The sequence below is a fragment of the Rhinolophus hipposideros genome (assembly GCF_964194185.1).
Source record: "Rhinolophus hipposideros genome assembly, chromosome: 17".
Lineage (NCBI taxonomy): Eukaryota > Metazoa > Chordata > Mammalia > Chiroptera > Rhinolophidae > Rhinolophus > Rhinolophus hipposideros.
Window position 1 is genome coordinate 55,963,713 of NC_138063.1, and position 27,629 is coordinate 55,991,341.

At 44.8% G+C, this 27,629-nt stretch overlaps 1 protein-coding gene across 2 annotated transcripts in view; it reads right to left on the reverse strand.

Annotated features, from left to right (window-relative positions):
- The window catches only part of ALDH1L1 (aldehyde dehydrogenase 1 family member L1), a 199,998-nt gene that overhangs the window by 15,080 nt on the left and 157,289 nt on the right, over positions 1-27,629 (reverse strand). For both annotated transcript variants that reach the window (XM_081078526.1, XM_081078525.1), the window contains exons 10-16: positions 19,369-19,516; positions 17,935-18,054; positions 16,601-16,728; positions 12,602-12,752; positions 11,483-11,553; positions 7,320-7,425; positions 5,519-5,606 (exon numbers count right to left, since the gene is read on the reverse strand). In XM_081078526.1, coding sequence (XP_080934652.1) covers positions 5,519-5,606; positions 7,320-7,425; positions 11,483-11,553; positions 12,602-12,752; positions 16,601-16,728; positions 17,935-18,054; positions 19,369-19,516 — 812 coding nt within the window. The remainder of the gene's footprint in view (positions 1-5,518; positions 5,607-7,319; positions 7,426-11,482; positions 11,554-12,601; positions 12,753-16,600; positions 16,729-17,934; positions 18,055-19,368; positions 19,517-27,629) is intronic.

Consider the following 27,629-nt stretch of genomic DNA (forward strand, 5'->3'; position numbering starts at 1 on the left):
TATTGTATGGAGTTGCCTGCTTTGTTTGTCGGTCTTGAGATACCTTCTTGTTACAGTGGCCATTACACCTTTGCCCCACCATCTGACATATGTTGAAGCCCTGATGCCCAGTACCTCAGATGTGACTGTATTTGGAGACAGGGTTTTGAAAGAGGTAATTGAGGTAGGATGAAGTCATTATCCAATCCAATTAGGGTCATTACCTTTAATACAATCTGACTGGTGTTCTTGTAAGAAGAGCAGATTACACAGATACATATAGAGGAAAGATCTCGTGAGAACACATGGAAAAGACAGCCATCTGCATGCCGAGAGAGGCCTCAGAAGGAAACAACCCTGCTCACACTTTGATCTTGGATTTATGGTCTCCAAAACTGTGAGAAATAAGTATCTGTTGTTTAAGGCCCAGTCTGTGGGTCTTGTTATAACAGCCCAAGCAAACTCATACAGTCTGCATATTAAGGTATATTCCAAGGGTACAGGCACACAGACTTCCAGCTCTTCCAGGGTCTCCAACAGAGACCCAAGGATTGCCTGGCCTCGCTGTGGAGGCAGCGTTGCCCAAGCATCACAGACTCCAAAAGGCCTTCCTTAGGGATGCAGCCTGGCCAGGAGAGCCCCAGGCATGGAGAGCCTGGGTGTGGAGGGCCCAGGTGTGTAGAGCCCAGGCATTCACTGCTTCACATTTGGAATGATTGGAACTTGAATGATTGGAAACTTATCTGCCCCTTTCTCCAGAGCCTTCTCATTTCACCCCAAGCCCTGCACACACCCTGCCCCACAAGGTAGCTAATTCCTTTTCACCTTTCAGATCTCTTTTTTCAATGAGGCTTCACATTCATCTCTCCCCAAACGTAAAGTAATCTTTTGCTGCTTTAGGTCTCTTTCGTCTTTTGGCTTCAGACTCTCTACTCTCTTAATTTGCCTCCTACTTCTCTGATTGCTCTTTTTCCATCCCCTTTGCTCTTCTTCTATCCAACCTAAAAATACCATGTGCCTCTAGCTCTATCCTGGGCCCTGCTCTGCTCTTCTCAATTCGCATCATCTCAGCTGATCTCACCCTGGCTCACCTTTTCAAATGCCATCTTCAGGCACATCATCCTCTCAATCTGTATCTCCAAGCCAAGCTCCTCTGAAACACGGATCCATTTATCACTCCTCTGTCTGCTCAGCACCTCCACTTGGATGTCTCACAGCCTCTCAGATTCAATATACTTGAAACTGAACTCTTAATTTTTCCCTAGACGTGCTCTTCCTCCAGGTTCTCTATTTCAGTAAATAAACTCTCCTTGCAGCCAGTTGTTGAAGCCAAGAAAGTGAGAGTCAATCTTGACACATTCCTTCCCCAACCCATCAATCAACCAGTCTTGGGCTCCTTTACCTATCCAGTGCCTCCACCTCCATCTCCACTGCTCCCCTGCCTCTGAGCTTATAAAATTACATATGCCCACGTGCACCTGTGAAGGTTCCAGTTCCAAAGGTTTGCAGTGGGACACCATATATATATTTAATATATATATATAAATATTATATATAAATATATGTATATATTTATATATAATATTTAAATATATATATATATATTTATATATATATATATTTAAAGCTCCACAAGCGATTTCAATACTAATTCCATTCCACCACTCCCTGTTTAAAAAAATTACTGTTTTGGAGAGAAAATATTTGCAAAACACATCTGATATAAAGGACTGGTATCCAAAATATGCAAAGAACTCTTAGAACTCAACAATAAGAAAACAAAGTACCCAATTTAAAAAATGAGCAAAAAACCTGAATAGACACCTCAGCTAAGAAGATATACAGGTGACAAGCATATGAAAAGATGCTTCACATCATATGTCATTAGGGAAATGCAAAGTAAAATAACAATTAGATACTACTACACATCTATGAGAATAGCCAAAATCTAAAACATTAACAATAGCAAATACTAACAAGGATGTGGAGCAAAGGAACACTCATTCACTGATGGTGGGAATGCAAAATGGAATAACTACTGTGGAAGACAGTCCAGCAGTTTCTTATAAAATTAAAGATACTCAACATACCATCCAGCAACCTTGCTCCTTGGTATTTAACCAAAGGAACTGAAAAGTTATATCCACGTAAAACCCTGCATACAGATGTTTATAGCAGCTTTACTCACAATTGCCAAAACTTGGAAGCAACCAAGTGTCTTTCAGTAGGTGAATGGATAAATAATCTGTGGTACATCCAGACAATGGAATATTATTCAGCACCGAACAGAAATGAGCTATCAAGCCACAAAAAGAGATGGGGGAACCTTAAATACATATTACTAAGTGAAAGTACCCAATCTGAAAGGCTACATATTGTATGATTCCAACTATATTACATTCTGGAAAAGGCAAAACTATGGAGACAGTGAGATCAGTGGTTACCAGGGGTTGGGGAAAGGGAGAAATGATTAGGTGGAACACAGAGGAGTTTTTGGGCAGTGGAACTATTCCATATGAGACTACAATGGTGTATACGTTTCATTACACATTTATTCTAGGACATACGAGTACAACACCAAGAGTGAATCTTAAGGTAACTTTGGACTCTGAATAATGATGATTTGTCAATTTAGGTTCATCTGTTGTAACAAATGTACCATCTGATGCAGGATGTTTATAATGAGGGACACTACACATGCATGGGGACAAAGGGTATATGGGAACTCTCTATACTGTCCACTCAATTTTGCTGTGAACCTGAAATTGCGTTGAAAAAATATAATGTCTATTTGATAATAATAATATCACTATTTTCCGCTATCCAAGAAATATTTATAAGGTATTATATATCAGATCACAAAGAAATTCTCCATTTTAGAAAGAAAAATTTTTATATGCTATTATAGGTTGGATTGTGTCCTTAAAATATTCATATGTTGATGTCTTAACACCCTACCTCAGAATGTGACCTTACTTAGAAGTAAGGTGTTGCAGATGTAATTAGTTAAATGATGCCACTATGGTGGGCTCAAATCCAATAAGACTGAAAAGAGGAAATTTGGACACAGACACACACACACAGGAAATATGCCATGTAAAGATCAAGGCAGACCTCAGGGTGATGCTTCTATAAGCTAAAAAGAGGCAAGAAAGGATTCTTTCCTGGAGAATTTGGAGGAAGCAGAGCTCTGCCAACACCTTGATCTCAGATTTCTAGTTCTAGAACTGTGAGACTGAATTTCTGCTGTTAGGCCATCTAGATTGTGGTGTTTTGTTATGGCTGCCCTAGAGAATTAAAACACAGGCTATGGTCTCTTATCATGATATAATAAAACTAGAATGTAAGAAGAAAATTTTAGACCAAAATATTATTTGAAAATTAAAAAAAAATCTCTTGATTTACTGGATTAGAGAGGAGATCAAATATACAATTATATGTTACTTAATAATAAAAGCATGAATGCAACATATTCAAAAGTTATAAGGTGGAAGTATGCTTCTGGAAAGCCAGCATGAGGAGCCCAGTGGGCAATTTCCCAGGAAAACAACCATAACTGGTGAAAATCATTTAAATAACAAACACTTAAATTCTCTAGAAATTTTCCTGGGGGAATACAGCAAATGGAGAGACATTTATTCAAGAAAAGCTACTAAATCTCAGTAAGAACAGTGAGAGTCAATGGCACTTGAATTGTGAACCATTCTCTCGCTCCATATCTCCCCTCTCCCACCATCTTGCTTGCTGAAAGCTCTATTCCAGGCAGGTGTGACCAGGAAGGCAGACCTTCTCTCCTCCAGCAACCAGTCCAGGGATATGGCATCTCACCAGGTGAGGCAAGCAATCAGCATTTCTCATTTCCTCCACTCTGAGTTTCAGAGGTTCAATTCTTGGTGAGTATGTCTTCCACTCACCTCCCACTCAAAAGATGAAGGCTCTACCATACGTGAAGCAGGCTGAGTCTACTGGGACCTCATTTGCCTAGTCCTAGCTCCCTCAGGGGGTCCAGCACCGGAGGTAGTGTCTCAGAGGTTTTGGCATCTCACCAGGAGGGGCAGATGCCATGACCTGGTGAGATGCCATATCCCTCAGAGAAGCTTTCTGTAAGGACAGAGAGCTCCAAAACACTTTGCAAAGGAAACGACTTTATTCAAAACGGTGACAGCAATAAGGTAAACCACAGGTCTATTGGTTTACCAGAGAGAAGCAGGGAAGAGCCCTTCTGGCTAAGAACCTCAAAGGATAGCCTAGAAAACTACCCATGTAAAGGGGCCTAAATCTAATTGGATCAGATTATAGAGCAATTTATGTCTTGGGGCACTGTTGAAAACAATAGAACAACCAGTCTATAGTTAATGGAGCTGAACAGCTGGGTGTGATACCAAAGGAGGCAGACAGCTTAACAGAGAGACTGGGGAAAAGACAGTCAATGAGAAACCTGCCAAAACTGCTTCATCCTAGGGTGATGTGTATGCCCAAGGCTGTGCTCTCTGAGGGATGACATCACTGGCTACATACTACAGGGAAAATAGACTTCACTTAACCAGTCTAGCCAAGTCATAAAACAAGTCAACAGGCAAACAGACACAAGCTCTGGAAAAGAAGGAAGGCAATCAGTATCCAGAGTTGGTACAATATGTTATGTAAATATCCAGTTTTTAACCAAAAAATTAAAAGCATGCAAAGAAACAGGAAAGCATGACTCAACAAAGGAAAAAAAATGTGCAGGCATTATAAACTGACCATGAGAGGGCCCACGTGTCATACTTAACAGGCAAAGACTTCAAAGCCGCCATTATAAATATGTTCAAAGAACTAAATTAAACCATGCTTAGAGGAAGCTATGATGTCAGTGCCTCACCAAATAAATAATATCAATAAAGAACCAACTATGAAAGGACCAAGTAGAAATTCTGGAACTGAAAAGTTCAATAACTGAAATGAAAAATTCAGTAGAGAGACTCAACAGTATTTTGAACTGGTAGAATAAAAAAATCAGTGAATTCGAGCATAGAGATTATGCAATGTAAAGAATGGAGAGAAAAAAAGAATGAAAAGGAAAAATGAAGAGAGCCTCACAGTTAAGTAGGAAAGCATTATATACAACAACATATTCATAATGAGCGTACCAGAAGGAGAGGAGAAAGGAGCAGGAAAAGCATTAGAGTAAATAATGACCCAAAATTCCCCAAATTTGATGAAAAGCATTAATCTATACATTCATGAAGCTTAATGAATTTTATGTAAAATAAATGCAGAGGTAATCATAGTAAAAATACTGAAAGATAAAGAGAAAATTTCGAAAGCAGCAAGAGGAAAATGACTCATCATATGTAAGATTAACCTGCTGACTTCTCATCAGAAACAATAGGAGGGACTCCTCCTCCACCATCAGGTTGGCCATCCCACCCACTCTGCACCAGGTTGCTCCACCTGCCAGGGCACATCATGCAGCAGGCCCTGTTCTGACCAAGTGCATCTCCAGCTTCCTGGAGCCCTGGCTCTCCCAGATGCCCATGCCCCCATCGATAGCCCTTACCAGATCCTGGAAGGACGTTGATTACACCCTTAGGAATGCCAGCCTTCAAGGTCAGCTCTGCAAACTTCAAGGCTGTGAGTGGGGTCACCTAAGGAGGCAGGACAGAAGACTGGGTCAGGAGGGATTGGGAAGTGGGATTCTGCCATCCTCTCCTAGCAGCCTAGGTAGCAAACAGGGAGGGGCAGCCGTGGTAGGAAGACTCCTGGGGGAAGCCATGTTCATGCCTCACCATCGTGGATACCACCAACTCAGCCAGCTTCTCACACAGCTCCAGCTGGGAGCCGGGAACAAGGGCCTGTTAACCTCAGTTACCTTTCTAGCACCTTCTCCTGGCTGGGCTCCAGCCCCTCAGAGAGGCCTGGGCCACCTCCTGCCTATTCATTTCTGCCTTCCATTTACACTGAGCCCTCAGGAAGTACAGAGTCCCAAGGACTGCCAAGCAGGGCCTCATACTCAGAAGGCTGCAGGGCACACCCATTCCCTGTCCCCTAAGAAAAACTGGCTTCCTCCTCTGGCTGTGGTGCTGCCTTAGTTGTCTACCTGCTGGCTTCTGGCAGCACCTCAGCCCAGAGAGGGCCTAGAGCTATGGGGTCCAGCTGTGATGTGGATGACTGCACCACTGCTGGAGGCTGTGCTCTGCCCTTGACCAGCCAGCAATTGGCCCTTTTCTGGGGAACAGGGAATACACTTCTGGTCCTGGTAACTTTCCTTGCCAAGGTGAGGCTGTGCCCCACCCACAGCTAGGCCTCAGGCTGAGGGGCCAAATCTGTGGGGTGTTTGCCCTGGGAGTGGGTTCCAGGTGTTCCTAAGGGCAACAGGCTAGTGGGGATCTTCCAGGGACAATTGTCTTGACCTGTCAGCCGCCCCCCACACACACACAAAGGGAGAGGTTAGGGGTCATCTCAGGGGGTGGTTGTAATGCTTAAATAAGCAAATGTATGTAAATTACTATTAATTTGTTATATATGTTAAAATGCTCAAAAATACTTAACTCCAAGCACTATAATATTATAAATGTCAGCTATTGTTATTGTTAGTTTTTTAAAAATTATATTAATACGCTTAGGGACAAATTGCCCCCAAAGAAATTGGGGGAATGGGGGCTTCCTGGGGGCACTATCCAGATCCACACGCAGAAGCAGCTCTTCTTCAGTTGCTAAAGCCCCTAGAGCCAGGCAGAGGACGGGCTGTTACTGCCAATGCACAGGTGAAGAAGCTGAGGTTCGTGAAGGGGGTGGGGTGTCCTCACCTCTGGGGGACACTGCTCAGCCCCTCCCAGCCTGCACGAACCACCCCTGACATCCCACCTCTATGCCCTCTCTGTGAGGCGCTGGGGTGGTACATGCACAAATCCCACTGCTCACCCCACTTCCCTCCAGGACTTTGGTTTCTGAAGCCAAATAGGCAACCAGGGCACCAGTTCTACTAATAGACCACTGCAGGCTGTCTCAAAGCACAAGGCCAGGGTCAGGGGCACCAAGCAGGATTTCTGATCCCCGGAATCTGGAATGCTGCCATCTGTGAGGAAATCCCTGACTCTGCTCAACAGGCAGCTGCAAATGCAAGCGTGATTATCCTGACTCAGCCACCCTGTGGCTGAAAGAACATGAAGTCTACTTATGGCTGGCACTACTGCATGCTACCTCTGCCCACAGTAGACTGGCCCTCATCAGCAGTACCCTTTGTCCTTGAAGAGAAACCAGGATTGCCATGGGCAAAGGGGCCAAAGGGCCATCTTGCCCCTTCTGGTCAGGGTGCTTCCCCATACCCTCTACAGCCCACAGGCCCTGCCCTCACCCACCTGGGCAGGCTTGATCACCACTGTATTCCCAGCAGCCAGACAAGCAGCCGTCTTCCAGGAGAGCATCATCAGGGGGTAGTTCCAGGGGATGACAATGCCACAGACCCTGCCGTATAGAAGAAGCAGGCTTTCATCTCTTCTCTCAGCCTGGGTGCCCACAGTGGGCCTGCCATCTTTTTCCTCTCTCCCAGGCCTGCTATCCACTACAGAGCCAGGTTTCCTGATATGGCACCAAAGGTCCTGCTGAAGGCAGCTCCTGCCTACCTTCCCGGGCCCTAATAGGGCAGTGTATCCAGTCTGTCAGGAGTTCCTCTTTCCGGCAGGGCACGGTGGCATGGGACACTGGACATTTTCTGATGGGAACTATGAGACCAGTCTAGGGACACAGTTTGGTAAGGTGTAGCACCGACAACCAGGGAAGTGAGAGCCGGCCGGCATGGATAAGAACCTTGGCAACTAGCAGGGTCTGGGAGAGGGCCTGGGGTCACATGGCAGGCTGGGGGGACATGGACAGGATCCAGGGACAAGTGGGCAGGGAGGATGGGTATGAGGCCAGGGCTCAGTTCTGTGGAGAGGAGAAGCATGGAGTCAGCCTGGGAAGCCTGATAAAGTCTGTCTGCTTTGCATTAAGAGATGGCACCCAGTGTAGTGCTACCCCTCAGTCGAGGAAAAAGCCTCTGTCTGGGTAGTGACTTCATGGAGGGGAGGCTGCCCCACAATCCCAGGGGACCTGATGACAACACCTGTGGTCCCAACAGGCATGTGGCTCTACCTTCCTCTGTCCCTTGTAAAACGGGGCCATAACAGCACCTCTCTGCATGAGTGTCAGATAATTAGAGGAGCTATTGTATGCAAGAGGCCGGTGCTGACTACACGACTGTTACTTTCATCATCATCATCATCATCATCATCATCATCATCATCTTCATCCCACCATGACCATCAGAGAATGCTCCCAAAAAGATGACTGCTTAGCTGAACCTAGGCAGCGGGAGAGCGTGTACAAAAACCCAGGGCATGACGGGTAGTGAGTGAGGAGCCACAGAGTGCTCCGTCAGGCAGAGTGGGAGGGAGATGGCACTGGGCATGTGCAGAAGCTGACTTGGGGGTCTCCAAGCCATCCTGGGAGTCATGGGGCATGCTGAGGGGTTAGGAATGTCACTTCCTCACACCGTGTACACCCAGCAGACTGAAAGACACAAGACAGATGTAGGGACCAGAGTGAGTGTTCCCAGGGAAGTGGTGAGGTCATCAGGGAGAGAGTGGGCTGGGTTGTAGGGGACTCCAGAGAACAAAAGATATCAGAGAAGTAAGTCCCACTGTCATGGGCTGAATTGTGCCCCTCCCCCCATTCATAGGTTGAAGTCTAATTCCAGAACCTCAGTATGTGACATTTAGAAATAAGGTCATGGCAGATATAATTAGTTAAGATCAGATCTTAGTGAAGTAGGGTGGGTGCCTAACCCAGTACGACTGCTGTCCTTATGAAGAGAATGACATGGGAAGACAGACACACACACACACACACACACACACGCACACAGGGAGAACTCCATGTGAACATGAAGACAGAGTCAGACAACACCAAAGATTGCAAGAGAAACACTAAAAACTAGGGCGAGGCCTGGAGCTCATTCTCCCTTATGGCCTTAGAAGGAATCAACCCTGCTACAGACGACTTGACCTGGGACTGCCACCCCCGGAACACTCAGGCAAGTTGTCGTTTGAGCCTCCTAGATCTCTGTTGCAGCGGCCCCAGCAACCTCCTACACTTGCCCACATAGGGGAAAGACTGTGACCCCTGGGGCTGGGGGTGTCTGCAGATTGGGCCCTGACACAGAGTCAAGGCCAGCAGGGGCATGGGACGCAGGGATGGGATGAATACATCACTCACCAAGCTGTGGTGAAACCGCTCTTTCATTAGCCTCTGTGCCTCGTTTATTCTTGATGGTCTTTCTTAGTGGGAATCTCATAGCTTTGGCTCCCCCAGTATTGAGGCCCGCCCCTCCCAGCCATTGCCCTGCTGTGCTCCAGTTCCTTGGGCACTGCAATGGGGTGACTCCTGCCTGTCCCAGTGTTCTGTCCAGTGTGCCTGGATGATGGGAGGTTACACCCTTTTCTCACTAAAGAGAGCTCCTGGCCCCAGGGGAGGTTGGGCTAGTGTGTAGCTGAGTAAGGAGTAACGTAGCTGTGACCTCACTTTGAAGGTCACTGCGGCACTAGCCAGGGTAGTTGGTTGTGCACATTGATTGGAGCCACTGCCCTGTCCTTTTGCAGATACTTTTGGAATGCTCTGTGTGTGCCCTGGGAGTGCAGTAGCATCAGTTTGGATGGCATGTGTCATAAAGAGAACAAAATGAGATTGCAAATTAGAGAGTAGGCCAACTTGTGCACTGGTCTAGGAGAGGAGGTCGCCACACAGCTAACAACTGGATGACCAATAGCTGAAGGACTGGAAGAGCTGGGGGAGTGGTTGGTGTGAATATACAGAGGGCAGCATGGGCGTAGAGAGCCCAGGGTTCAGGCGTAGGCCATCATGGCTAAATGCAGTGAGGGAGTGGAGTGAGGGACATCAGGCTCCCAGTGAGCATATGGCCAAAGTCAGGAGTTTGATTTCATTTCAGGTGCACTGGGAGCCACTGGATGACACTGACAGGAGCAGTGAGATGGCCAAACATAAGTTTTCTAACATATTCTGAACATCAGAAAGAGCTGGCCTTTGCTCTTTCTCAGCACCAGGTAGGCAATTCTCCTCTTCTTCCCATAGCTTAAGCTGTATGTCCTGGCCTGGGGAACCTCTGCCCTGGAGTCTGTGCCACCTGCCCCCAGCCTTACCCCTTCCCATGGGCTAACGGAGGGGTTTTCCTGAACCCACAGTCCACCCTCCGCCATAGCCCACTCTCCTGACAGGAGCCTCCCTCACAAGCAGGCCTGTCCTTCAGGACCTGGTTTGTCCAGCTGTACTCATTGTTACCAACCCAAGTGACATTTGAGCACACACTCTTTATGAAACACTCCCACATTCCCAATGAAGCTGAGGGCCTTTGACCACCATCCAGGGGGATGTGAGGTTCCTGCTGGTGGACCACAGTGTCCCCACCCTGTGAGGGGTACAGAGCAGGTGGGAATGACCAAAAGGTGCTGACCGAGGTGGAGCCTCTGTCCCAGGAGACTCCACTCCCTCCCAAGGTCACCCCTGGCCAGACCTTTCCTTGCGCACCCATGCATATGACTCGTGAAGAGGGACCACAGGACAGCACAATGTGGGACGTTCTTTAGACGCCATCCCGCAGCTTGCTTTCCTCATGTAACAGTGGTTCTGCAGGACCTGTTGCTGTGCTGTGCCTATAGTGCTGCTGCACTCCCTGCACAGCCACACACCATTCCTCTCGGGGACACCACAGAGCTCAGCGTTGGCTGTGCTGTCAGGTTCCAGTGCAGCTGCTGTCAGCATCTTGGGTGTGTCTCCTTGTGAGCCCCTGTGAGTGAGTCACCACAGTTGTGCTTTGTGGGGTAAGGACATGTGGGTACTGAACGGTCACTGTCCAGTTGCCTTTCACAGGAGGGAACCCACTGGCCCCCACCCAGGCAATGTGCTGGCTCTTCTCTCTCCCTGGGCTTTTGGGTCGTCTGATGGTGAGGTAGGGCCTCGCTGCTGGGTTTAAATCATTTCCCCAGTCTCTAGTCTGGTCTGTGCTGACTGGACACTTGCCTTTTCCTGCTGGGCATCTCTTTCTACTCTTGCCTGTATCTCCATCACTTTTTCTGTTCCTTGGGGCTATGTAGTAGTCCCTCAGTTTTATGCACATTGATCATTATACTCTTTTCAGATAAAATTTTTAGCGTGTACCCTCTGTTTCCTACTATGTCTCTGACTGATATAGGGTTATTGTGGGGATTATATAAAATTATGTTTATAAAGTCGTTAAAATAGTGCCTGGCACAGAACAGGTACGATAGAAGTGGAAGCTGTTTTTATCCGGAGAATAGAAATTTTCAGCAGTTTTGATCATTGCTGTATATCCAACCCCTGAAAAGTCTGGCACATAGTAGTTGGCAAATAAATGCTTATTTGATAAATACATAAAAGAGGATGATATGAGCGCATGTTGCATGAAAAGCACCTGATGTGAGGCTATTGTCCACCCTGTGCTGTGACTCACCCGATTGGCTCCTTCCTGGTCAAGGTCAGGTTGCGGTTGGGTCTAGCTTGGTTGATGGGGATGGTGGAGCCCTGGAAGAAGCATGGAGGGCTGTCAGTGCCAGGGGATTCCAGGTCCTTACCCCTTCCCTCTGAGTTATAAAATTGCCCTTGGGGCCCAGTGAAGAGCAGGTTCTTATCTGCGTCTTGATGCCCCCACTACCCAGATGGGTAGGAGCTGCAAACCTCCTAGCTTATGTATAATGGGGACATCTGAGTTCAGATATGGGTAGAGCATGCAGCCCACCTCCCTCATTGCCTGCACTCCTCAGCCCTGTGGAGAAGACTAGAGGCTAGGGGTCCAGAACTGACAGAGACACTGTGAGCCTTGCAGCCATGGGTCTCCCCAAGCAAGGGTTGATCCATCACAGCCTCTAGCAGGCAAACCTCCAACAATGGCCCCAAAGGTGAGGCCCAGCTCCCTGGGACCTGGGACATAGCCAGCTACTCCTCTTGCAATGATGCGGTATGGCACTGTTGACCTTAAGATGGGGAGATAAAGCAGATGGGCCTAGCGTAACCACAAGAGCCCCTGTAAAAGCAGACAGTTTTCTCCAATTAGTGGCAGAAGAGAATCAGAAAGATAGGGGAATGGAGGGCCAGGACAAGGACCAGAGAGAGGTCTCCAATAGCTGAGATCAGCCCTGGCCAGCAGTCAGTAAGGACCAAGGCCCTCAATCCTGCCACTGTAGGAACTGAATTTGCCAACAGTTGAATCTGCCCAGAAGCAGGTTTTCCCCCCAGAGCTTCTGGATAAGGCCCATCCTGGCCACACCTTGACATAAAGCATGTAAGATCCTGGCATAGAACCCAGTAGAGCCCACCTGGACTTCCCACCTGCAGAACTGGGAGCTAATAAATGGTGTTGTCTTAGGCACTAAGTTGTGGTAGCCCATCTCCCTCATTGCCCGTACTCCTCAGCCCTGTGGAGAGAAGAGCAGGTAGGGAGCCCATGACAAACACTGGAGGCCCACAGCCATGTTACACAGCATTCAGAGTAATGTGCTGCCCTTAGAGTTCCTTGCCAGGCCTGGCCTGCCTATGTGAGTTCTCATGCAGTGGGCAGGAGCCCAGGCTCTACCTGGATCTTGTCGCACCAGCCAGCAAAGTAGCGGAAGGTCTGGATGGACATGCCTACGTGGGTCTTCAGGGCCAGCGTGTAGACAGCGCCCGCATCCAGAGCCTCAATGGTGGCCAGCTCCTCCTGATGCTGTTCCATGAGGTCTGCCAACCTGGCCAAGGCATGAGGAAAAGGAGGGAGAGAAGCTCAGGCCTGGGAAAGCCTGGTCTGCTCTTTTAAGGCCCTTCTTCAAGGGGCTGGGGGCCCTACCTTGCACACTCACATGTGCTGACCTCATTTCCTTATCTGTGAGATGGAACAGTAACACTTACTTCGCTGGATGAGTGTGAGGATGGACCCTCTCTCCTTCCCTCTCTCCATTTATTCCTTCCTGAAATATTGATGGATTGACTACTTTAGAGTAACACTCATACATGATTCTGCAGAGGAGGCTGCCTGCCTCTGTAACAAGGAGGTCACCATCCCAGAAGGTCACCCTCTCTGTCTTTGGACAGCTTCCACCAGGGGAGAAAGCCTGCCTGGCTTCAAGCACCAGCCATTCCATGGGAGGATGCTCTTGAAGCCGGTGTCTCCAGGAATGGAGAGGGAGGAATGACAGGGAAGGTGCAAGGGAAGGAATATCTACAGAGCCCCCTGGAGTCTGAACACTCCGATGTCCAGTTGTCCACCCATGATTCTGGTGGGCGTGCTGCTGTGGGTAGCCTGGGAGTTAGAATGGTGATTCCTCCCTGATGCCTGCCTCATGCACCCAGGGGGCAGGGTAGATGGGGGAAGCTAGAGACCACCAATCTAGAGCAGCCCTCAATCTTGCACATAGGGAAGTTCGAGCCCAGAGACGAGCCTGCTGACCTGTGCCTACTCTGCTTCTTTCCGCATATAGCCCCTGGCAATGCCCTGACACTCCCAGGTCTGCTCCAGTCCTTCAGCGCACACCTCAAGTTCCCCCAATGGCTGCCCACCACATTCAGAACATAGTCCCAACCCTGTGCTTGACTGACCAGCCCCTAGACCTTACCCATTTCCTCCTGGGGCCATGGAACCTACTGCCTTCTTGTCTTCTCCCTATGTCGGTCCCTTTCAAGTGTCAGGTAAGTCAGGCCTCTTGTCTGGGACCTGTGGGAGCTGTGCTCCTACCATAGGCCTGGACTGCAGTTCCTGTACTCCAGCTTACCCTCTCAATGTTCTGCAACTCTTTCAGACCCTTTGGGAAACTGACCTTAATCCCACCCCTCCAAAGCAATGCCATCTCCCTGCAGTGTTCTAATAGCATCCTCGCCTTTTTTAAAACCTTGCCTGACTGTCACTGATATTCACATAGTTGAGCATTTCAGTACTATTTCCTCTCCCATGAGGGCAGGGACAGCATCTGGTCGGTCTCCTGCTCATGGGCACATGGGCCGCATGCTGTGAAAAGTTGGTGAGTAAAACTGTGGATTGAACAAGCACAACAAAATAGCAGCAGGGACATGCTGTTGCCTCAGAAACAGTGCCCAGGTCACGCTCTGGGTAAGAAAAGCAAACGTGTAAACTTTTTGAGAAACGTTATAGATCAAATAGTAAAAATATTTTGTGGTATTTCAAAGACTAGGGTTCCATCATCCACAAGAACAGATGAGCCAAAGATATAAATCTATATTACAAAGTAGCCAAAGATAGCATCTGTATATTGGCCCCTATGTTGTTTATGTCTTCACTGCAGGCTGAGATCCATTAACTCGAAAGCCCACTGGTGCAAATTTTCACATATCCAGTTATTTTTAAATTAGCCCAATGCAGCAAATTGTAGCCACTTACAGCCTGCCTATTTTGCATTCCCGCAGAATCTCGCTGACAGCTGTTACCACTGCTGAGACAGGCTGTGTAATTATAGTCCCCACTTCCAGAGCCCTCTGACCCAGAGACTCCCACTGCATTGCTGAATGACATCACCTGGACATGGCAGCCCCTTCTCTGATCTCCCCTGTCCCTTGGAGTTCCCTTACTCCCTCACATTCTGAGTAGTGATCCCCTACCCTCAACGCAGCCTCTGGAGGGTCTCCTGCTTTAGGGACTTCCCCACTGACAACCCAATAAAGCCTATTATGAATTGCTGCCTCTCATGGTCATTATTTTTCCGTTGATCAGCAACAAATCCCTCCAACCCCTGATACTCCTAGACAATGCCATGTGTTATGTGGCTGAGTCATAAATCTAATACCTAGGATACACTTACTAAAGGAATTGTCACCTGATCACACTAGTTGGGAGGCTCCTCGAGGGGAGCTGTGCAGAGTTGCTCTAATGTCAACCTGGTGAAGCTGCACCTCTGCTTCTGAGAGCCCCATCCCTTGACCAACAGCAACCCAGGCCATCACCAGAGCCTTGGAGGTGAACCTGAACACAAGGTGGCAGCTTCCCACAGCTACTTTCACTGGGTCTTTGTGGTCCCACTCTGGCAGCTCTGTATGGCTGGCTGCCCAGATTCCCAGGCAGGCGCTATCTTGTTCCCCAGAGATTCTGGGGCACTAGCTAGTGACTTTCTCTAACTCTCCCTTCAGGCTCTATCTTCCCAGCTTCTCTCACAATTGTTGTTTCTTATCCCTGTAATGCATTCCATGTTCCATAATACCCATGGTGGTCCTACTTCCCTCATTGAACCAGGGCTGCTGGGCAGTCATGTCTCTGGGAAATCCTGCCCTGTCCCTTCCTGGGGCAGCGATGGATACTCCTCCTTTTTGGAGACTGGGAGGCTGCCTGGGGCAGTGACCAGGTCACTAGGAGCTCTCAGGCCTTGATATGTCTGTCCACCCAGTCCGGGTCTCTACTTAGAGCTGTGCAGGGCACCACCTCCTCATTATCTTTGTGGTTAGTGGGGTTATTACATGTGTCACCAGATGGTAGGAGAGCATCTCAAGGGAAGGACACTTTCTTCTGGGCCAGTGCTGTCTCTCACAGAGGTCCCTGTTCCAGAGCCAGCAGCTCATCACCACCAGCTGGAGCATGCACACTTCACAGCTCTGACTGATCTCCAGAAGCTCTAAGTCACCAGCCAATGGTTATTTTTAATAACCGACGAGTTTCCAAAGAGTCTTGAAACTAAAGCTACGGCATGATGGGCATGTCCAACCTCCATAGTCCTCCATCTCTATTACATTTTGCACATCATGCAGGCCCTTCTGTCTGCTCCCCTGCTGCGGGGGCTGCCATGGTGTTTCTGACCTCTGGAATAGAAACTAAAGGCATTCTGACTACATGACCAAGACGGGGGCTTTCCTGCTGGATGAAAAGCATGCTCGGACTACATCATCACCAAGCTCTGTGCCTGAAAGCTTCCCCAGAATCCAGAGCACCAAATCAGGACCCTGAAACTTCTCACAAAGGTTTCAGACACTGCTCAGCTCATTTGCCCAGCACCTGCCATTCTGCTGGAAACATCACGTCACTTCCTTGGGGGTGACTGCTCTGCCTCACTGGGACCACCTGATTCTAGGGGAGCAGCCTGTCTTCCCGGCCTCATTCCCACTCTAAGGCCATAAGCTGAAGGAAGCCCAAGTCCTTTCCTAAGACTTCTGATTGGGACTATGGAGAAGGGGCTTCCTTCGTCTGTACTTATACAAGAGGAAAATGTGAGGATGGGCCACATCCCTGCCCTTACTGGCTTCTGTGCACAGGAACTCCAATCCTTCCTCTGGCCTAGGCTGGTCCAGGTAAGCACTGTGCCTGTCTGGGTATGTCAGGACCAGTTGTTAGCTTTGCCAGTTTGTGGCTGTCATCTGAAACATTCCCTCATTTTTATACCTCTTCATCTGTCCCTCCACCAGTGACATCTTTCCCCTAAGGCCAGTTGTGTCTGGTGAAATCCCTCCTGTCTCTCAAGTAACTTCCTCTGAGTACCCTTTGCTGAGCCTCAGGCTTCCGTGACCTGTCCAGGACCCCAACTCTTCCAAATAGGACCCGAGCATCCAGCCCCACCCCAAGCTGAAGATGGTGGTGGCTGACAGGTGAGTGTGGGGCTCTCACCTATATAGGAGCCGACCCCGGTCCCTCGCGCTGATCTTTCCCCACAATCCAGTCTCAAAGGCATCTTTAGCAGCAGCCACTGCCTTGTCAACATCGCTGACCTGGGCCAAGGACACTTGGCAGATGACCTGTGGTGAAGCACAACTGTGAAGCCCTCTCTGGTTTCAGTGGGCACAGACACATCGTCTGCTTGCTCCTTTAGCCACCTGGGTGGCCTCAGAAAGGAAGGTTGCCAATGGAAGGGTACTGGGCAGTCACAATGAGAGGAAGGTGGGGTCAGGGAAAGGTTTGTATGTGTTTCTACATACTTGGGACCTTCTCTTCACTTTCCCACTGAGCCCACACAGAGCAACAGACTTAGGTTGCACCTACAAGGCTGAAGGTCAGCTTAGCCTTTCCAAACCAAGAGCAGAGACCCACAAATTTAGTGAGTCCCAGGCAGAACGTTTATTTCTTAAGTGGGATAGGCTAGACATTGGAGCTGACTTGACCCATCCCTCTCTGCATTGCATGCCCCGAGGGTGTCCCTATGCACTACAGCTCAGGCTTGGGTGCAGGTGGGAGAAGGTGGTACAAGGTATGAGGCCAGCTCCACCTTGCTCTCCCACAGATAACACCTGCTGGGCAGCACTGTCCACACTGCCTCCCTCCCAAGACTCCTAAAACTGTCCTCGAGGTGGAAACAGCTCCTGATATTTCTGCCTGAGAGCACTGTACACCTTGTCTGTGTCACCACTCCTTTGTGAAACACTTTCTTTAAAGTCCCTTCAAATGATCCATTGTGAGTGTGGTATGTTTTGTGGAGTGATGCTATAGAATGAGACAAGATAGAAAATGATCAGTATGTACCTGTAAGAGTAAGTGTTGTTGTAGGTATGCACATGTGTGAGAACGCATGTGTGTATGGGTCATGATGCAGCCATCACAGTCAAGAAAGTCTGCCAAACACAGGATTCAGGAAAGAATTTACCAATGTTGGGGTGTACAAATATTTGAGAAGGTGGGGCCGACAATGCGATTATTGTTGAAGTGTGGAGGGAGAGGGAATGGTTTTCCTTTCTTCCTTGGGGGATTTTATACTCTACTCCTAGTCTCTGAAGCAGGCTGAAGACATTTAGAGTCCTTCTGCCTCTCCGCCAACCGCTCCCCACCATATCTTCCTCTATACTATTCCTATATGGAAGACTGGAGACTGACTGCAACACTTTTGTGTCCAAGCAAAGGCCCCCTGGGCTAGGACCCCCAGAGGCCAGGTGGGAGGAGATGGGAGAGTAGGTCATAGGTGGAGGAATGGTGGGAGGCAGGAGAGAAGCAGGTGCTGGGCCTGCACTCACACTGCCATCTGTCGGGTTGATGGTCTCATAGGTCTTGGTGCCCTCAGCATCCACAAACGTGCCCCCAATGAAGAGCTGGTGGGGCATTTGGAGGGTCAGCTTGTTCACTGCCTTTTCCACCTGGGAAGAAAGGTTTCATAGATTTTAGCTGGAGCGTGGATTCTTCACAAATGAGAATCAGTGACTGGCGAAGGAAACACGGATAGACAACCACTGGTGCACGTGCAAGCGCGCGCGCGCACACACACACACACACACAAATGGGCTATTATGTGGGCAGTCTGAGGAGCTGAGTGGTAAGAAGAAATGAAGAGCACAGATTCTGAGGCCAGACTGCCTGGCTTGGAGTCCCAGCTCTAGCACTTACCTGTCATGTGACTTCAGGCTGGTTGCTTGGTCTCCACACATAGGAAGTAGGTGGATAGACTCTTATAAGCCACCAGACATGACACCAGCCCCATCACTCACTTCCATACATATCTGCAACTCCACACTGAGTGCAGGGGCCTCTGGGACGCCCCCCCAAACCTGTTTATCAGCCACTTTTTCACAAACCCCAAACCAACCTGAACTCTATTCTGACCACCTTTCTTCATCAGCCTTTGTTTCAAACTACCAGCCAAACAAACTACCCCAAAGCTAATTCCTATGGCGGTTGGTAACCTACCAAGATAATCTGGGGATATTTTTCAAGAGTTTCTTTAAAAAACAAAAATGAAACAACAACAAAAACAACAAGACAGATTTATAATTACTTCAATATCCTTCCATAACACAATTTGAACATATAGAAATATTTGTTTTCCTTATTGAGAAAACATTTCCAATTTCTTTCTCTCTTGCTTTCTTTTTTCTTTTTTTTTCTGGCATTTCAACAAAAATAATTTAATGCAGAGAACTGTTTACACAGGTGGTGGAAGAGCTGAGAAGCTGTGAGTCAACTCAGAGATCAGGAACAGTAGGAAGCCACTGCCATCGCTAAATTATAGGGACAAATGGAGGAGGTGGTGGTACCAGTATTAGGAGCTAGGGCTACCCAGAGGAACCAGAGTCCCAGCAGGGTGATCTGGCAGGAGCTAGAGGCACAGTAGACATGCAAGCCACCGCTGGAAAAGCCCACCAAAGGAGAAACAGGGAGAGAAGTCCTCTGTAAAAGCCTCTTCTTAATATCCTGGTCTCATGTCTTAGGACTCAGAACTTACCCCAAATACTGAGTCCCAAATACAGTGATTTCCTCTATTGAGGTTGCCTACTGCCCTGGCATTCTTAGGGTATCGAATTGCCAGGAAGAGCCTGGGACACTGAAGGGTGGTTTCATGGGGATCCTTCCTTCTTGTACATCCAGGTTTCCCCCATGTGTCATTTTTGATCCATAAATATGGAAGCCTAAGGGGTCTGCAGGGCCATACGCACATGGGGGCCCCCAGAACTCACGTAGTCAATGATGCATTCACTCTCTTTGTTGTTTCCTCGCAACTTTCTCACTAATAGTTGGATGAAGTCCTTAAAGGTGGTTGCCATGTAAACGTCTTCATTTTCCAATTCCAGGCCATCACACAGCTCTTTTATTTCCTCCACCAGTCTGGAGGAAAGGAGATAAAAAAAAAAGGGAGCATGGGAAGAGGCTTGGCAGACCTGCATTGTTCTAGTGGCAGAAGTGGTGATGCCAAACATATTTACCCAGAAGAAACCTTCATCTCAGCACCCAAAGCAAGAGTATTAGTCTAAAATTGAGTTTAAAATCCCAGTCCGTGGTCTCAGAAGGCCCTGATTTCAAGTTCTGGCTCCACCAATTACTAATCTCTGACCTTGGGCAAATGACTAATTCTTCTGAGTCTTGTTTGTTTACCAGAAAAATGGAATAATAATAGTGCTACTACTATTTTGTGATGAGCAAATGAGATAATTCAACTATTAATAATAATAATTAATAGGAAATTAATAATAATATTCAAAAGACACTGTTAAAAAATGAAAAGACAAGCCATAGGCTGGAAGAAAATATTTTCAAATGATATATATGATAAAGGACTTTTATTTAGAATATATTAAGAACTCTCAAAACTCAACACTAAGAAAAAAAACCAATCTAAGTAAAAATGGTCAGAAGATTGAACAGATTCACCAAAGAAGAAATATGGATGGCAAATAAGCATATGAAAAGATGCTCAATTTGCAAAAATATAGATGGACCTAGAGGGTATTACACTAAGTGAAATAAGTCAAACTGAAAATGACAAATACCATATGACTTACTTTTATTTGGAATCTAAAGAGCAGAATAAATTAGCAACAAAACACAAATAGACTCATTGGTACAGAAAACAAACTGATGGTTGCTAGATGAGGGGAGGCTGGGGGAATGGGTGAAAAAGGTGAAAGGATTAAGAAGTACAAATGAATAGTCACAAAATAGTCACGGGGATGTGAAATACAGTGTGGGGAATATAGTCAATAATGCTGTAAACACTATGTATGGTGTCAGATGGGTACTAGATTTATTGGGAGATCACTTCTTAAATTACATAAATGCCTAACAACTGCACTGTACACTTGAAACTAGTAAAATAATATTGAATGCCAATTATTATTTAAAAAATACATACAGTCACAGGATGTAAAGTACAGCATAGGGAATATAGTCCGTGGTAATAGCTATGTAATAGCTATTATATAGCTATGTATGTAATAGCTATGTATGATGTCAGATGGGCAGTAGAATTCTCATGTTTATCACTTTGTGAGGTGTTTAAAGGTTTAATCATTATGTTGTTTTGTACACTTGGAACTAATAAAAAAAGAAAAGATGCTCAACACTGTTAGTTATTAGGAAAAATGCAAATTAAAAGCACAAGTTATGGCTATATACTCATTAGAACATCTAAAATTAAAAAGCTTGACCATACCAATTACCAATAAAGATGCAGGGCAACTGAACTGTCATACACTGCTCATGGGATTGTAAAATGATACTTTGGAACCCACTTTGTAAAGCACTTTGACAGTTTCTTAAAAATTAAACATATACTTACCATTTCACTTTTAGGTATTTACTGAAGAGAAATAAAAACCTATGTTTAGAAAGAAGATGACAGAGTAGGAAGCTCCAAAAATCCATCCCTCCACCTAAATAACTATTGAACTGGTAGGAAGTGTCTTAATCAAACGTTCTGAAATTCTAGAGCTTAGTCAAACATTTTCAGTATCCAGGGGAGTACATAATGTGGAGGCTGGCAAATATCAGTAGATTTCTGTGAATTTAATACTTTCGGTGAGGTATTGGCTGCCATCTCTTACCTCTCTCTCTGTGACAGGAAGCAGTAGAGGCAGTGGGCCACATTCCTGATTGCAGTTCCCTGGAGCCAGGGTGAGCAAGAACGACTTTGTCTTTTATAACTCAGGATTATGATACTACTTTTGATCACTGAGGAACCAGCACAAAGCCTGGCAGCCATTGTTTCAACCCCTACAGGCTGAAGCAACTTCTAGGGGATTTAAAGAAACAGTATTTTTATTTTCCTTTTTGGGAGCCAGACATTTAAGAAAATCTTTGTTAGGCCACTGGCTGACCACAAAGATACCAGAAGAGAAACTTCAATGACTACACACAACAAGGAATACACACTTTGTAAAAAACAGTTTGGAAAAATCACAAATGGATGGCTCCAGCACTCAGGAAGCAAGATTTTGCAACTTCTGAGGAGTGAGAGAATTAGATTTTCAGAAATGCTACAATATAACATTCAAAACGTCCAATTTTGAACAAAAAAATTTGTAAAAATATGAAAAAACAGTGAAGTATAGCCCATTCATAGGAAAAAATGAATTTGGAAAAAAACAACAAATCATCCCTGAGGAAGAACAGATATTGAAATTGTTAGTCAAAGATGTTAAATCAACTGTCTTAAATATGTTCAATGATTTAAAGAAAACCATGGACAAAAAACTAAACAAAATCAGAAAATGATGTAAGAAAAACTAAGAAAATCAATAGATAGAAATTGCACACCTGAAATCTATGTAATTTCACTAATTTCACTAATTGTCACTCCAATAAATAATAAAAAAAAGAAATCAGATCGTATGGCTTATAAGAAATGTTTGTAAGCTAAGAGTGAATAGACAAAGAGAAAAGTGTTTAGGTAATTCTCTTGAGAACAAAATTGCCAAAAGTCAAAAAAAAAAAAAAAAGGAAAAAGAAAAAGAAATCAAAAAATTTCTTAAGCTGACAAGTACAATAACTGAAATGAAAAAGTCCCTAGATGGGTTCAACAGCAGATTTAAGCTGGCAAAAGAAAGAATCCGTGAACTTGAAATTATCCAGTAAGAGGAACCAAAGGAAAAAAGAATGAATAAAAATGAATAGAGGCTGAGACCTGTGGGATATCATAAAACATATCAACATACTCATTACTGAAAAACAAAGAGATAGCGTCAGAAAAAATATTGTAAGAAATAATGATTAAAAAGTTCCCATATCTGAGGAAACATATGAATATACACACCCAAAAAGCTCAAAGAACTCCAAGCAGGATGAAATTGAAGAGACTCACACTGAGACATATTACAGTCAACTCACTGAAATGCAAAGACAAAGAAGGTATTGGGAAAAACATTAAGAAAGAAGTGATTCCTTATATACAAAGGATCCTCAATAAGACTGAAAGCTGATTTTCCCTCAAATACTATGAAGACTCGAAGGTAGTGGGATTGAAAAGTCCTGAAAGAAAAATTAATCAACCAAGAATTAATTAAGGAGACATGAAGACATTTCTAAATAAACAAAAGCTGAGGGAGTTCGTTACCAGTAGATCTGCCCTACAAGAAATCTTAAAGGAAGTCTTTCAGGCTGAAATGAAGGACACTAAAGAATAACTCAAAACCTAATTAAAAATAAAGAACATTGGCAAAGGTAACTACACAGGTAAATACGAAAGCCAGTAGTATTGTAATTTTGGTATAGTATATAACTTTTCTCTTTTTAAAAAACAATTTTATTAAAATATAGTTAACATACAATATTATATTAGTTTCAGGTGTACAGAATAGTTATTCAACATTAATATACCTAAGGAAGTGATCACCATGATACGTCCAGCAATAATTTGACACCATACTATGCTATCACAATATCATTGACTATATTCCCCATTCTGTATATTACATCCTCATGACTTATTTGTTTTATACCTGAAAATTTGAAACTCTGAGGTGAAGGGGACTTCACCATTTCCCCCCTTTTTAAATTTTTCAATTAAAGTTGACATTTAATAGTATTTTATATTAATTTCAGGTGAAGAGCATAGTGGTTAGATATTTATATAATTGAAGAAGTAATCCCCCTGATGAGTCTAGGACCCACCTGTCACTACACATAGTTATTACCATATTATTGACTATATTCCCTATGCTTTACTTTACATCTCTGTGACTATTTTGTAACTAACAATTTGCATTAATTCTTAATGCCTTCATCTTTTTTTACCCTGTCCTCCAACCCCCTTTGCATCTATCACCCCAATAAATCTAGTACCAATCTGACACCGTACATAGTTGAATATATTTTTTAGCTATACCCTACATCCCCATGATTACTTTGTAACAACCACATTATACTTCTCAATCCATTTCCCTCTTTCATGCATTCCCAACTCCCCTCCCATATGGCAACCATCAAAATGTTTTCTGTATCTATGAATTTGTTTCTGTTTTGTTTGTTTATTTCTTTAGATTCCACATAGAAGTGAAATCACATTACATCTGTCTTTCGCTATCTGACATACTTCACTCAGCACAATATCCTCCATGTCCATCTATACCACCGCAGATGGTGAGAACCATTCCCTTCGATGACCGAGCAATATTTGATTGTATATATGTACCACCTACTCTTTATCCATCCATTCATTCATCCACAGACACCAAAGCTGCCTCCACATCTTGGCTATTGTATAAACAATGTTGTAGTGAACATATGGATGCACATATCCCCTCAAAGTAGCGTTTTGGGTTTCTTCAGATAATTACCCAGAAGTGAGATTACTGGGTCCTTCTTTGCCACTTGTTATAGCCTTTGTTTTAAAGTCTATTTTGTCTTGTATAAGTATTGCTATTACAGGTTTTTAAATTTTATTTCCATTTTCACGAATTATCTTTTCCCTCATCCTTTCATCCTTTTACTTTCAATCTGTGTTTCTTTTGATCTAAAGTGAGTCTCTCTTTTTTTTTTAGCACATAATGTCAATTTTTTTATTATGAAATTTATTGGGGTGACAATTGTTAGTAAATTTACATAGATTTCAGGTGTACAATTCTGTATTACATTATCTATAAATCTCATTGTGTAAAGTGAGTCTCTTGTAGGCAGCATATGTAAGAATCTTGTTTCCTTATCCATTCAGCCACCCAGTGTCTTTTAACTGGAGCCCTCAATCATTTATATTTGAAGTAATTATTGATAGATACATAGTTATTGCCATTTTTTATTCATATTTGTCATCTTTTTTTGACTTAAAGAAGTCCAAGATTCCTTGTAACACTGGTTTGGTGGTAATGAACGCCTTTAGCTTTTTCTTGTCTGGGAACCTCTTTATTTGTCCTTCAAATCTAAATAATAGTTTTGCTGGGTAGAGTAGTCTTGGCTGTAGGTCCTTACTTTTTATCACTTTGAGTAGTTCCTGCAAAGTTTCTGTTGAGAAATCAGCTGATAGTCTTGTGAGAGATCCCTTGTAGATAGCTAATTGCTTTTCTCTTCCTGCTTTTAAGATTCTTTCCTTGTCTTTAACCTTTGGCATTTTAATTATGATGTGTCTTGGTGTGGACCTCTTTGGGTTCATCTTGTTTGCCACTCTCTGCATGTTCTGGACTTGTATATCTAGTTTCTTCATCATGTTATGGAAGTTCTCTGTCATTATTTCTTCAACTCCTTGCTCTCTCTCTTCTCCTTCTGGTACCCCTGTGATGCAAATTTTGGTATGCTTGATATTGTTTCAGAGGCCCCCTTAAACTGTCCTCACTTTTTGGATTCTTTTTTTCTTTTTGCTCTTCTGATTGGGTGTTTGCTGATTTGATCCTCTCCTTTATCTAATCCACTGTTGATCCCCTCTAATGTATTTTTCATTTCAGTTAGTCTTTACTTCTGACAGGTTCTTTTTCATGTTTTGTATCTCCATTCTTATGTCACCTATCTCTTCATTGAAGTTCTCCCTGAGATTGAGAATCCTTAAAACCAGTGTTTGGAACTCTGCTTCTGGTAGATTGTTTGTCTCCATTTTCTTTAGTTCTTTTACTGGAGCTTTGTTCTGTTCTTTTATTTCAAAAAAATTTTTTTGTCTCCCCATTTTGGCTGCTTCCCTGTGTTTCTTTCTATGAAGGGCTGTTATGCCTCTCAGTCTTAGTAAAGTGACCTTACGCAGTAGTTGTCCTGTGAGACCCAGTGGTGCAGTCTCCCTGGTCACCAGAGCCAGGTGCTCCAGGTGTGTCCCTTGTGTGGGTTGTGTGTGCCTTCCTATTATAGTTGAGACTTGCTTGCTGTTTGCACATCAATGGGAGGGATTAACCCCTGGCTGATTTGTTGTGAGAATTGACTGTGACTACAATGGAGGAGCTCTCTGCAGTGGTTGACCCTACAGAGTAAGGTTCACTTTAGAGGGACTCTGGTATTTTCCCAGGCTGCCCTTTGGATGTGTCATCCTTAGATGGCTGCAAGATTACCTTGCCCAGTGCAAACCTGGCCACTTGGCCTGACAGCCCCTGGGCCTCTTGGAAGGGGACCCTCTGAGAGCCAAGTTCAGCCACAGTCTGTGTCCCACCTGGGGCCACCTGGTATGAGCCACAAAGCAACCCAGAGATGATTGCCACCCATGCTGTCCTTTTAGGTGTCTTGAGAGGCCACGCCATGAACCAAGGCTGGCTATCACTAGTTCCAGACACAGGGCTGCTCAGCCAGAGGTACAGGACACACTGAAGACAGATGCTGCTTGTTCGAGTTTTGTGAACCTTTGAGAGATTTTAGAAAAGCCAACAGCTTGAGCCAAGGCAGGTGGTTTATACAGAAAAGCCACTGGAAGCAGCTTGTATGTGCTCAAAAGTTGAGTGGGGCATGGTCTCAGGGAATCACTAGAGTGGGGCAGACAAAAGGTGATAGCCAGTTTGATGGAGACTCAACTATGGCACCTGCCTGCATCTGCCCACAGTGAGGGAGAGGGCTCAACAAAGAAACAATGGCTTCTGCCAGCTCCTCTGTCTGGAAGAAAGCTGCCACTCACCCTGAAGCTAGACAATTCAGTTCTTCCCCATATGTCCCTGGTGCCTTTCAAGCTGCTGCCCCAGCGCTGGAGCTCAGAGTAAGTCAGTCCATCAGTGAGTAAGTCTGTGCATAGTCCCTTTAAGAGGAGCACTTGGGAGTGCAGCTGCCCTACATCTCACTCAGCCACAATCTCTGTTGGTTTTTCACAGACAGAAGTTATGGGGACTTCTCTCCTCGGCACTGAAACTCTGAGATGGGGAGGGGCTGGGATCCCTTGCTCCTTGCAGGGGGCGGGGGGCTCCACAGGCTAAATATCCCTCCCAATTTTTAATGGTCACATGCATGTGTGGGACCAGCATATCTTTCACATCTGCCCCTCCTACTAGTCTCAAGGTGGCTTCTTCTTTATGTCCATAGTTATAGGGCTTCAGCTCAGCTAGACTTCAGGTGATTCTCCATAATGGTTGTTCTGTGGTTTAGTTGTAATTAATGTGGTCCTGAGAGAAGGGGAGGGCAGTGTTTACGTACTCCACCATCTTGACTAGAAATCTCTCTCTTTTCTTATATGATATAATAGACAAATGCATAAAACAGTAAGTTAAGCTCTATATTAATGGGTATACAATGTGTAAAGATATAACCTGTGACAATAACAATGTAAATGGGGATGTATAGAGATGTATAGGGTTAGAGAATTTATACTGAAACTAAGTTGATATTATTTAAACTAAATTATTATAGGTTTAAGATGTTAATTGTATTCTCCAAGGTAATAACTAAGAAATAACCAAAAAGAAATAAGAAAGGAATCAAAGTTGTACACTACCAAAAAAAAGCAGTAATGGAGAAATTAAGGAATAAAAAGCATATATGACATACAAAAACCAAATAAATAAATGGCAAAAGTAAATCCTTTTTTATCAGTAATCTTATTAAATGAAAATGGATTAAACTCTCCTATTAAAAACAGAGATTGGAAGAATGAATAAAAACCAGCATCCATCCATATGCTACAAGGGATTCACTTTAGATATATTTACATAAAAAGGTTGAAAGTACAAAAATGGAAAAGATATTCCATGCAAACAGAAACCAAAAAAGAATTGGGGTGGCTGCATTATTGTCAGACAAAATGGACTTGAAATTGAAAAAGTTTACAAGAAACAAAGAATATTGATATTGTAGTGTCTTTTGTTTGGCTAACAGGGTAATGCTGGCTTTGTAGAATTTGTAAGCATTCCTTCCTGTTCAATGTTTTGCAATAGTTTGAGAAGGGTACAATCTGTTCAGATTTTCTGTTTCTTCCTCATTCGGTCTTGGAAGGTTGCTTATTTCTAGAAATTTATCCATTTCTTCTAGGTTATACAATTTGTTGGTATGTGATTGTTCATACTATTCTTTAATGACTCTGCATTTCTGTGGTGTTGATTGTAACCTGTTTAATTTT